This window comes from Muntiacus reevesi, chromosome 7 (genome assembly GCF_963930625.1).
Source record: "Muntiacus reevesi chromosome 7, mMunRee1.1, whole genome shotgun sequence".
Taxonomy (NCBI): domain Eukaryota; kingdom Metazoa; phylum Chordata; class Mammalia; order Artiodactyla; family Cervidae; genus Muntiacus; species Muntiacus reevesi.
Genome location: NC_089255.1, coordinates 45,287,301 through 45,299,911, shown reverse-complemented (window position 1 = coordinate 45,299,911; position 12,611 = coordinate 45,287,301). Strand labels below are relative to the sequence as shown.

Here is a 12,611-nt window from a genome sequence, read left to right as displayed (position 1 = left end):
ATTAATTCTGTAGACTCTGTTATCTTGAATTAAAGTCAGAGCTTTAATATCATATCCTTCTGTCTCACCTATCACTTCAGATTCTTCCTGGATCTTTTTCTATCCTTTTTCATTTCTCTGCTACATTTCACTGTCCATTCCCCCTCCTGCCCCACCCTCACCCCGGTTCATCATTCTGCCAAGCACTTGCCTTTTTTGGGCCAACTTTCCACTGCTTCTCCAACAGCCTGTGCACCCTTTTTCCTTCAGCAAAATAGTGTTCCCTAGTCCTTGGGGATTTGATTTGAAGAGAAATCATAGTGTGAATAAGGTTTAACAGTGTTTTTCTTCCTCTTTAGTTTCTGGCCTGGGCTTTGGAATCATGAGTGGCATATTTTCCTTTGTAAATACCCTGTCTGACTCCTTGGGACCAGGCACCGTGGGCATTCATGGAGACCCTCCCCAGTTCTTCCTAAATTCAGGTATATGTCTGGTTTGAATGTTCAGGTTTATGATCATCATTAGTGGAATTCCCTGGCTTAGGAATTCCAGTGAATGAAATTTATGTTGTACCTTCTAAAGGCAAGGTGCTGTTAGGAACTGTGATGAAAGAGACCTAGGAAAGTGAGAATTACAGTTAGGCTATTAGCAAATTTTAGAGTGGATTTAGCTTATTAAAATTCATTTTTCTGTTACTATACAGACAGTTTTGCTGTATGGTTGACGTAAGTGAATTTTTATAGGCTACATGCTTTTTTGTTTTTTTTCTAACAGCATTATTATTTTTAAAATTTTATTTTTAATTGGAGGATACTTACTTTACAATATTGTGATGGTTTCTGTCATACTTCAACATGAAACAGCCACAGGCATACACGTGTCCCTTCCTTCTTAAACCTCTCTCCCACCTCCCTCCCCATCCCACCCTGCTGTGTTGTTACAGAGTGGGTCCCCTGCATTGTATAGCATGTCCCCACTGGCTATCTGTTTTACATATGGTAATGTGTATGTTTCAGTGCTACTGTCTCAGGTCCTCCCACCCGCTCCCTCCCTGACTGTGACCAAAAGTCTCCCCTTTATGTCTGCACCTCTTTTGCTGCCCTGAAAATAGAATCATCAGTACCGTCTTTCTAGATTCCACATATATGTGTTAATATACAACATTTATTTATTATTATTTATTTATTTATCTTTCTGACTTACTTCAGTCTATTTAAGAGGCTCTAGGTTTGTCAACCTTATTAGAACTGACTCAAATGTGTTCCTTTTTATAGCTGAGTAATAGTCCATTGTGTATATGTACCGCAACTTCTTTATCCTTTCACCTGTTGATGGGCATCTAGATTGCGTCCATGTTCTAGCTATTGTAAATAGTGCTGCAGTGAACATTGGGGTACATGTGTCTTTTTCAATTATGATTTCCCAGTAGTGGGATATCTGGGTCGTATGGTAGTTTTATTACTAGTTTTCTAAGGAATCTCCATATTGTTCTCCATAGTGGCCCTATCAATTTGCATTCCCACCAACAGTGCAAGAAGGTTCCCTTTTCTCCACACCCTCTCCAGCATTAATTGTTTGTAGACATTTTGATGATGACTGTTCTGACTGGTGTGAGATGATACCTTATTGTAGTTTTGATTTGCATTTCTCTAATAACGAGCGATGTTGAGCATCTTTTCATGTGTTTATTAGCCATCTCTTTGTCTTCTTTGGAGAAATGTTTGTTTAGGTCTCTGCCCAACTTTTTGATTGGGTTATTTTTCTGGTATGAGTTGCACGAGCTGCTTGTATATTTGGAAGATTAATCTTTTGTCAGTTGTTTCATTTGCTATTATTTTCTCCTGAGAGTTTTTTTCACCTTGCTTGTTTCCTTCATTGTGCAAAAACTTAATTAGGTCCCATTTGTTTATTTTTGCTTTTATTTCCATTATTCTAGGAGGTCAGTCATAGAGGATCTTGCTGTGATTTAGGTCAAAGTGTTCTGCCTATGTTTTTTGTTATTATTAGTTTTTATTTATTGTCAGTGTAAGGACTAATCTTTAGTTTGTCATCCTGGCCACTTTTGGGGATGGAGAGTATAATTTAATCTTGAAATTGAGAGGAAGGAAAACAGTTCTTATTTAATGTGAGGTAATGTCACTTATCTAAAAAATGTGTGTAACATATTTAAAATTGTAACTGTAACAACCCATCTTCCTTGTTCCTTAAGAACTGGGACATCAGCAGGAACTTAGAGTCCCTTGCTCCTCCCCACTCCTCCCCCACAGAAAACCATTGTCCTGATTTTGTGGTGTTCAGTCCCTGGGTTAGCCAGGTCTGAAAGTTAGGTTTTTAACATGTATAGATGTTTTACTTTGAAGCTAAAACCTAGAAGTTTTACCTTCATGTATGTATCTGAAAAAATATATTTAGTTTTCTTGCTTTTGAACACTTAAACTGTACTGTATTAAAAAAAAAAAAAAAAGATGAGTTCACCTTTATCCAAAGATGCCTGTAAAAAAGCCAACACATTTCGAACTGCTTTTTCATCTACCAGATGAATATTGTCCCTGTGATACAATGATCACATGTTTGATAGTTGGTAGCATACATCATTAGTATAATGTCTCCTGAATTACACAAGAATCTTTCAAAAAATAGTTTTCTAAAATGCCACTGTATTTTTTTTGTCTTCATAAAGCTATGCCATTGAAATAAGTGACCCCATGCATAGATTCTTTTAATTAAATCATCTTTAACATCTTTAGAAAAGTAATTTGTCTTCAAGGAGCTTATCATTTTGTAGGGGGAATAAGACCCCCCCCCCCCCCAAAGTGACTAATCTTGTCAAGGCAGTTTGAAGTAATAACAGTAAAGATATAAGATGAAAGTCTTAGTTGCTCAGTGGCTCTGGACTCTTTGCAACCGCATGGACTGTAGCCCGGCAGGCTCCTTTGTCCACAGAATCTCCCAGGCAAGAATACTGGAGTGGGTTGCCATTTCCTTCTCCAGGATAAGATGAGGTATAACCGAATTTAAAAAAATTTCTGCAGTATAAATTTGAGAGATATCCTGCATGTAATAGTCATCCTCTAACCCAGTAGACTCTTGTTTATCATTTTGGTTCAGCCCTTGTTATCTCCTGTCTAGATTACTACCATTAACCCCCACCTGGTTAGTCTTTCCTCAATACACTTTCTATAGGTATCCATCGTTTATATTGTCCCCAAAGAAATACTCCCTGTGTAAAACTAGGTAAGGGCTTTTCAAGGCCTACAGGATAAAGTCAAGGCCCTTCACATCTAGCCGCAAGTTAGAGGAAGGGAAAGTATGTTAGCGGATTGGGTCATACTGATATAGTCATGCCTCCAGCAGAGCAAATTATTTTCCTTTTAAACATCCCATAACTAGAATATTTATGACAATTTTAAAAAATGATCATAATAAGCAGTCTTAGTATTTTTTTAGAACAACTATAATATAGACAGCTAAAATCTGTTAGCATCCAATATAAATTAATAAAACATAGCTAAGAGGGGGTGCTACAGTTTTCTGTATTTTCCTAAATCAGTGTATTTTACTGCTACATAAGCAATTTTCTTTTTTGCTTCTCGAGCAGCAGTCTCCTAATGAAATTTATTTTTCTACCAGCTTCTGTCACTAGATGGCGCCAATTCCCTTTAGAGAGCTAGGCTGTTTTCGTTAAGATTGACTTAAAATGATTGTTTTAAAAGAAAGTTAAAAAAAGCGCTCAGCTTTCTTTATAGTCCAACTCTCATATCCACACATAACTACTGGAAAAAGCATAGCTTTGACTACATGGACCTTTGTTGGCAAAGTAATGTCTCTGCTTTTTAATATGCTGTCTAGGTTGGTCATAACTTTTCTTCCAAGGAGTAAGCGTCTTTTAATTTCATGGCTGCAGTCACCATCTGCAGTGATTTTGGAGCCCCCCAAAATAAAGTCTGTCACTGTTTCCACTGTTTCCCCATCTCTTTGCCATGAGGTGATGGAACCAGATGCCATGATCTTAGTTTTCTGAATGTTGAGCTTTAGGCCAACTTTTCACTCTCCTCTTTCACTTTTGTCAAGAGGCTCTTTATCATACTCCATTACAAATGGCTAAGTAATAACCAGAATAAAAAGGAATATGAGATCTAATTAGTATATCTGTTAGCACAAGTTATACACTATATGATATCTGTTTGTACATAGGTTTTCATGTAGCAAGTAAGCATAGTTTATAAATTAAATGTATTATACATTAATTCTTTTTGTTTGTAGTTGTGTAGCAGGCTAACATTAACTTTTATTAGAATCATTACCATTTCTTTGAAATTCTGTATAGAGGCAAGGTATGGGAATTGAGTCTTTAAGTTCAAGTCATATCCTGGCTCATTTATTTAGTATTTTAGGCAAGTTCCTTTGATCATTTAATCTCTCATTCCATAAATAATTAAGTATTTTTATTCAACAGCCCAGTCAGTGTCTATACTTTCCATTCATGAAATATATATTTCCCCACATGAGTGGGGAATAAAGACAAACAACTGGTTATAACAAAGTGTGATAAATACTGTGATGAGGAAGTCATGAATGTGCAGAAAAGCTCTCACCCACTCATTGTAGCACTGCTGCTCCTTTGTAATACTTACCATATTTGTGATTAATTGGTCAACTGTGTAGTTGTTTCTTTCTCCCCAACTGGATGCTCAGCCATAAAAGGGCAAAGCCTTTCTGTCTTGTTTCCTGCAGCATCCCCAGCACTTTGTGGAGTTCTTTGTTTCTAGATGAACTCATAAATGTTTTTTGGAAAAAAAAAGGAAAGGTAGGCTTTGCTTATGGAGGAAGTGCTATCCGAGTAGAAAGTTAAAAGATGAATAGTAGGCAGTCTGGCAGAGCAAGGTGGTTGTCAGGAAAGAACATTCCAGGTAGAGGGAAGCAGGCTTCCTAGTAGTCCTGGAGGTAAGAAAGACATTGTTCACGGGGACAGAAGTACTAGACTTCTGTCCAACCCTCAATTTCCTCATCTTTCATCAGGGGCAAAAATAATACCTAGCTCCGGGTTGTAAAGAATTAAATGAAATTAGAGAGTATATATTTAAGTGCTTTATAAACTGTAAAATGGCCTAAGGGTAGAGAATTTGGTTCTTGAAATGAAGCATAGCATTTAGAGAAAGGATAATTTCTCTGATTTTTGTGGTATCTTGGTTCATCACTCTGAATCACCTCCCTTATGATTTAGAAGAAAAATCTATTTATTACTCAGTAAGAATATCTGATGTTTTATTTTTAAAACTTCCCTAAGCCATTTCATTTACATTATATTTTCTTGGCAGTGCTTTTGTCTAGGTAAGGTTTTCAACTTTTTAGCCACTAAACCTTTTATTTGGAGAAGTCGGTATGGGTCAGATCGCATATGAAGTATCACGTTCAGTTCTTTTTAATTTCTTTAGAGTAATTATATTTGCTTATTTTTGGTTGTGCTGGGTCATCGTTCCTGAACATGGGCTTTCTCTAGTAGTGGCGAGTGGAGGCCACTCTAATTGTGGTGTGTGAGCTTCTCATGCAGTGACTTCTCTGGTTGCAGAGCACCAGCTTCAGTGGTTAGCTCAGTAGTTGTGGCACATGGGCTTAGTTGCCCCGCTCAGCGTGTGTCATGTTTCCATACCAGGGATTGAACCTGTGTCTCCTGCATTGGTGGCAGATTCTCAACCACTGGACCACAAGGGAAGTCCGTGTGTTCAGTTCTGAGCATTGTGATTTAACAGGAATACTTAAACACTAAAGTTGGTATAGAAGAACATCATTCGTGTGGTGAAAAACCTGGAAGCTATACGATTGAAGGGCAGAGGAATATTGAGCTTGAAGAAGAATGAAAGTAAGGGGAATATGGGAGATTCCATTTTTGTCCAAATTTGTCATTCTGCTGTAGTAGAATTTTACATCCACATCCTTCCACTGCCTTGTGATGACTGGAATATACTTGCCTGCCCCTGACTTTGACCTCAGTCCTGTGACACGAATTGGCCAAATGGTGAATGTGAGTCACTAACTGGATATAAGTCAGTGACTTAAAAAGCACTTGCATGGTTGGTTCTGCCCTCTTCGGATCTGATCATGGACCAGAGAGCATGCCCCGTAGTTAATGCCCCCTTAGCCTGGACCACAGAATGAGCATGTATAGAGCAGACCTGGGCCCAGCCTGCAGTGACAAGCCAAACCCAGCTGTACCAGCAGCAGAACTGTCCAGCTGAGCCCAGGCTCACTTGATCAGCCAAAGCAGTCATCCTCTAGACCAGTGAGCATGAGAATAAATCTTTGTTGTTAAAACCCAGTGATTTTTTTTTATTCATTTCACTTTTTTCCCCACAGTATTTTAAGTATAATCTCTATAACGTGGCAGTTTGTTAAATGTTTAGACTTTTAAGTGAAAGCACTTTGTGTGCAAAACTATCTCTAATAACTACCAATTCCAAAGTGGTAGAGGAACTATTACATTATTAATGATACAGAGAAAATAAGCGACTGTAAAGCTTAGCCTGCAATTCTTTTCCTTTTCTGAATTTGTTAGAGTCTTAATTTCTTATAATAAATGATCCCAACCATCTCTGCTTGTGACACAAGGATACTTCATGTACTGTCATTGGCCTTTCATTCTATGCTTTCTTTACATCAGTAGTGTAATAGTCTTTCCTTCAAGTTGCTCAAATAACTGAAAATGTTAAGGTTATACTTTGTAAATTCCCTCTCCCCGAACCTTGGCCTGTTACAGGCTCTCGTAGCCTGTGACACATTATCAAGTGTGCGGAGCCCAGGTGTCCATCTTTAGGCAGAGCGCAGAGAGGCGGTTCAGTGAATTGTGTCAGAGTGGCTGAAAGAATGCTGCAGGCTGGGGCTCTCCCACGTGTGCTCCAGGTAGCCTTCTGAGACACTGACGTTTCCTTGCTCGCGTGGCTGGGTGAAGAGCCCCTGCTGACCCCTTTGCAGCTCAGGCAGCCTGAGGCCTTGTGCTTCTCTCTCTCCAGGCCTCATGTCATCTTTTATATATTTATTTGGCTGTGTCTGGTCTTAGTTGTGGCAAGTGGGATCTTCAGTCTTCATTGCAGCATGCCAGGATCTTTATAGTGGGCAGCATGTGGGATCTAGTTTCCTGACCAGGGATTGAACCTTGGCCCATCGCATTGGGAATCTTAGCCACTGGGCCACCAGAGAAGTCTGAGGCCTGTGTCTTCCTTGGTCCTTATTTTTTTTTATCTAGTGCTGCCTTTAACATTTGGTGGTGGTTTTGTGTGTGTGTGTGTGTGTGTTTGGTGTGTGTTTACTGTCTTTTTCTTCAGTGAATCTTACAGAGTTGTTTTTCATAGCCATGATGAGCAGGATGCTACCCTATAAAGATGATATACATTGGGAAAAAGTAGTATTTTTTAATATCATTCAGCAGAGTATCTTCCTTCATTTAGTCCTATAGGAATATTAATTTACCCGTGACATCCCATATTAATAATTTGCAAAGAAAAAACAAAAATCCTGTCTTTAGCTTTATTGATGAGCCTGGCCTTCCTCAGCAACCTCAACTGATCCTTTGCAGCTCCATGGCTGGGCCCCTGGCATTTACTGACCTGCTGTGTGCTCACATCTTACCAAGGATGCTCATCACCAGTGAAACTGCTTGTTACCAGTTTACTCTTCTCCCTCCCCTCTGCCCTGCTAGAGAGAATCACCATGTTCCCCTCAGGGTTGGTGCATGGCTCAGTTTCTGAGGGTATCGTTCACGTTGCAGCACATCTCATTGGTGTTATCTGAGGTTTTCCAATACTATTCCTGGAACAGTTTGCCCAAACCACTTTTCTTATATGCATAGATGTTTGGAAATCTTCGTGGTTCTTTTAAGGGATTAATCAAGCTTGAGGTTTATTTTAAGGGACGGAGCTATCAGATTTTACCATCTTTTTCATTCTCAAGTTCTTGGCCAAACATTTACTTGAATATTTTCATTTACAAAGATCTTCTTGAAGGTTTCTATCTTGAGATTGAAGTGCCTTGTTTCAAATGGTAGGCTGTTTTTCCATTTCTCAGGGGAGTTTCTCCTTACATTCACTGAAACGATGATTTACAATACCCCGGACCTACCAGCATTTCTGGAGCTCAGAAGACAGAGGGACAGCATCTTTAGGGTGGGGTACCTCTGTGGTCTCCCTCATCTTAGCTGCAGCACTTCCATCCTTCCTGTTGCTCAGGCCCAAGAGCTTGGAGTAATCCTGATTCTTCTGTTTTTTTTTCATTAAGTCACATCTAATCCAACTGCAAATGTTACCTCTAGCTGCCATTTAAATCTCCATCCAGGTTCTTATGGGCGTGGTTTTGCTTTAGATATGGCTTAGAAGTGGAAGTTTGAGAGCTGGTTTGGAGCAAACATTTTAAGAAAAGATAGACCTGATGGTGGGTAAGGTAAACCTGCAACCATTCCAGGACAGTATCAGACATGGGAAGGTCCTGGTTAATTTCATAAAGTCAGTGAAGCAGTCATACAAAGTATTTTTTAAATTTATTTTTAATCGAAGGATAATAAGAGAACCCTGAGAGCCCACACACACTGAATTAGGAACTTTACCCCAGGTTCCTGTGAGCACTACCGCACACCCTGCGTGCCCAGTGGCGGCTCTGGCCAGTGAGTTTGGCGTAGTTTCTTTTTTTTTTTTTTCTGATAGATTACTATTTGGCGTAGTTTCTTATGCAGCATTTTTGTGACAATAGTTGAGCTATAACAGGGAATTTCAAGTATTTTTAATGTGCTACATATGGGAAAAAAAAGAGTTGACTTTTGGTTCTTCAAAGAGCCTTCCTAGTCTTAATAAGCAGGAGCTGGTAGAAGGTTTCTCAGCCTTGTTACTCTTGGCCTTTGGAGCTCCTTGTTGGGGCGGGGGGCGGGGGGGCTGTCTTGTGTTTGTAGGATGTTCAACAGCATCCCTGGCTTCTATTTACTAGAAGCCAAAAGTACCCCACCCGCAGTGTGGTAACCAAAAATGTCTACAGACGTTGACAGGTGACCTCTGGGGGCAAGATCACCCCACTTGAGCCTCACCAAATTAAAAGGCCAGATTTGGGTTCGGTTTGAGAAGGGACTTTCCCACAGTGACTGCTGTGATGAAATAAGCTCCTAAACTGGGAGTAATTGGAAGTGGACCCTGTGTGGGATCTGCTTTTTCATTGCACAGGGAACTGGATCAGGCAGCATCTAAGGGGCTTCCCAGCACTGACTCTCCACACTGATTGGAGAAGAGAATTTGATCATTTGTCACCATCTGCTCTGGGGCTCGTCAGCATAACATTGTTTTCTTGGCAGTCTGTTCAGCTCATGAATGTCCTTCAGGAACATTTTCATAAATCTGAAATGATATTTCATAGTGTTATATTTGTTTATATTCAGATTGCTTTCAGGACAGTTTCTTTTTGATCTGGTTGGTATTAAGGGTTAGTGCTATGTCTTTCTTATGGCTATATGAGATGGTGTTCAAAATGTCTTATTTTAATCTGGGAGAATGTTACCTGGTTAGTAATAAATGTATGTCTATATTACAATAAACTAGATGACAGAATTCTGTTACAGTTTTTAAAGCAGAAATGTAAAGTTAAATCCTTATTACAGGAAAAGCATTTTCATTTTTTTTTTTTTACCACAAGAAGCCATTCAGTTTTATTGATTAATATGTATGAACATCACACACAGTCAGAATAAAGCCTTTTATACTCCATTGTGTAACTTTGATTAAAACACAGATTGCAAGCATAAACAATATTCATTTCTCTGATATAATGATCTGACAACTGTGATTTCTACGGTTACAAAATGGAGGCTAATCATTTAAGAAAGAAGACTTACAATAATTACAGGAATTTTCTGGGAAGGGTTTCCCATACATTTTAGGGTATCAGAGGTTATTTGAAGTATGTTAAACATTCATAATTTCTGCTGATATTATAAAACACATCAAGGTTTCAGTGAACTGTCATTATATTAACCTTTAAAAGCATAACTTAATAATTTACATCTTTAGTATGTGGAATTATTCCCTGAACACTTACATCATGGTGACCTACAGGGATGTGTGACATGAATGACAAACACCACCATTTAGATGTTTACTGTACATGTTACGTTACTGTGTCCTTAATCTTCTAATGGAGAATACATATAAATGATTTCTCACTAGATAGAAGGGCTTCTCTCTTCTTTGAGGTACCAACTATCAAAAACATAAGTTTGCATGCACACTAGAAATGAATCATACCTTGGAGTAAGTAGAGAGTTGAACTACATTCATTTTCAAATAATCACAAATCATGTCAGTATAAACAAGGATACATTGCTAATAAAAGCACTAGTTGCATTCTGGGGCCTGACTTGGGCTAGGTCACTGGATATCTCTCCAGGATCCTGCGAGTTTCTGCAACCAGGAGGGAAAGAGGAGAGGCTGTCACTTTGCAGGACCTTGATGCCCCAGACCCTTTTCTTCCTGGGGAAGCGAAATCAGGAGCCCTTTGGTAATCACATCCTGGTTCTGGGCAGCTGAGTTTGAGCCTTGGCTTTGGGAAGCCCTCCTCTGCCTGTTGTTGCCACCACCCAGCAGCGGCAGCCCGTGGCACTCTCTAGCCTGGTTACAGACATTCTCTGAAGTTGGCAGGGGAAGCCAGGCAGCGGTTTCCATGCTGGCTGGACTCAGAATCAGTAGCTATATTAGGCCATTGTCTGTAAGGACAGAAAAGTAGGTACTGGGATTGAGGGAGAGAGGGACAAGCGTGAAAGTGAAGATAGTTGTGAGTTCGTGTGCTGAAACGCTTGGGATGTGCTCAGCAAGGATTGATGAACCAAATAGTAAATGTAGCCTCTTAGAGATAACACTGAAACCTTTTCTTTAGAAATAGGTTGGATTGAATCATGCTCTACCAAGAGAATATGTAAAAGATTACTAGAAGAGGAAGTCCATTCAGTTCAGTTCAGTCGCTTAGTCGTGTCCGACTCTTTGTGACCCCATGAACCACAGTACGCCAGGCCTCCCTGTCCATCACCAACTCCCAGAATCCGCCCAAACTCATGTCCATCAAGTCGATGATGCCATCCAACCATCTCACCCTCTGTCATCCCCTTATCTTCCCCTCAATCTTTCCCATCATCAGAGTCTTTTCAAATGAGTCAGCTCTTCACATCAGGTGGGCAAAGTATTAGAGTTTCAGCTTCAACATCAGTCCTTCCAATGAACACCCAGGACTGATCTCCTTTGGGATGGACTGGTTGGATCTCCTTGCAGTCCAAGGGACTCTTGGTTTTCTGAATCTTAGTTTTCTGAATGTTGAGCTTTAAGCCAACTTTTTCAGTCTCCTCTTTCACTTTGATCAAGAGGCTCTTTAGTTCTTCTTCGCTTTCTGCCATAAGGGTGATGTCATCTGCATATCTGAGGTTACTGATATTTCTCTTGGCAATCTTGATTCCAGCTTGTGCTTCATCCAGTCCAGCATTTCTAATGAGGTATCCTGCATATAAGTTAAATAAGCAGGGTGACAATATACAGCCTTGATGTACTCCTTTCCCAATTTGAAACTAGTGCTAGCTAAATAAATAAGCAGTCAAATAGGAATACACAATGTTTTAATAAATGTCTGAGAGATCCTGTTTAGGTATTGTGTTAATAAAACATAGTAAACTGAAAAGATGGGCTTCTTTTCTGAAAAAGAGGTTCCTTGGGACTGTGTCTTGTTCTCTGGGATAGCCCTATTGCCCGGCCATGTGCTTAGTCACTCAGTCATGTCTGACTCTCTGTGACCCCGTGGACTGTAGCCCTCCAGGCTCCTCTGTCCATGGGATTCTCCAGGTAAGAATACTGGAGTGGTTGTCATTCCTTTCTCCACGGGGTCTTCCCAGCCCAGGGATTGAACCTAGGTCTCCTGCATTGCAAGCAGATTCTTTACCATTTGAGTCACCACGGAAGCCTGGCCCATAGTGGGTGCTAATAAATCTTTGTATGGATTAATAAAAGAGGAGGAAAGAAGGTAAATGTAAGAGTAATAATCCAGTGTCAGATGAAGAAGAAATCTACAGGAGTGAACGAGTGCATATTTAAAGTGTTTTATTTGTTTGTTTGTTTATTTTTGGCTGTGCTGGGTCTGTTGCTGTTTTCGGGCTTTCTCTAGTTGCAGCGAACGGGGGTGACTGAGGGCTGCTCTTCCTCTGTCGCTCAGGCTTCTCGTGGTGGCCACTCTTGTTTCGGAGCGCAGGCTTTAGAGTGCACAGACTTTAGTAGCTGCCACACATCGACTTAGTTGCTCCACGGCATGTGGAATCTTCCTGGACCAGGGATCAAACACATGTCCCCTGCATTGGCAGGCAGGTTCTTTACCATTGGACCACCGAGACAGTCTGAGAATACATTTTAAAACATAGTCAGGTACCCAGGAAGCTTGGATACGTGTGATAATTGCTTGTTGCTTTGCTTCACTTTCCAACCTGTTAGTGCAGCTCACTAAATTGGAGGTCCTGGCTTATATTCATCTTTGAATCTAGACACCATAGCACATAGTAGTTGTCATTTATTGAAAAACTGCAGTTTGCAAAGTACTGATCTTCTCTAGACAACAATCAGGGGCATTATTTGCAT

The 12,611-nt window shown here is 40.1% G+C and overlaps 1 protein-coding gene across 2 annotated transcripts in view; it reads left to right on the top strand.

The window, feature by feature from the left end:
• APH1B (aph-1 homolog B, gamma-secretase subunit) overlaps window positions 1-12,611 on the top strand; it is a 77,288-nt gene that overhangs the window by 9,915 nt on the left and 54,762 nt on the right. For both annotated transcript variants that reach the window (XM_065940918.1, XM_065940917.1), the window contains exon 4: window positions 339-461. In XM_065940918.1, coding sequence (XP_065796990.1) covers window positions 339-461 — 123 coding nt within the window. The remainder of the gene's footprint in view (window positions 1-338; window positions 462-12,611) is intronic.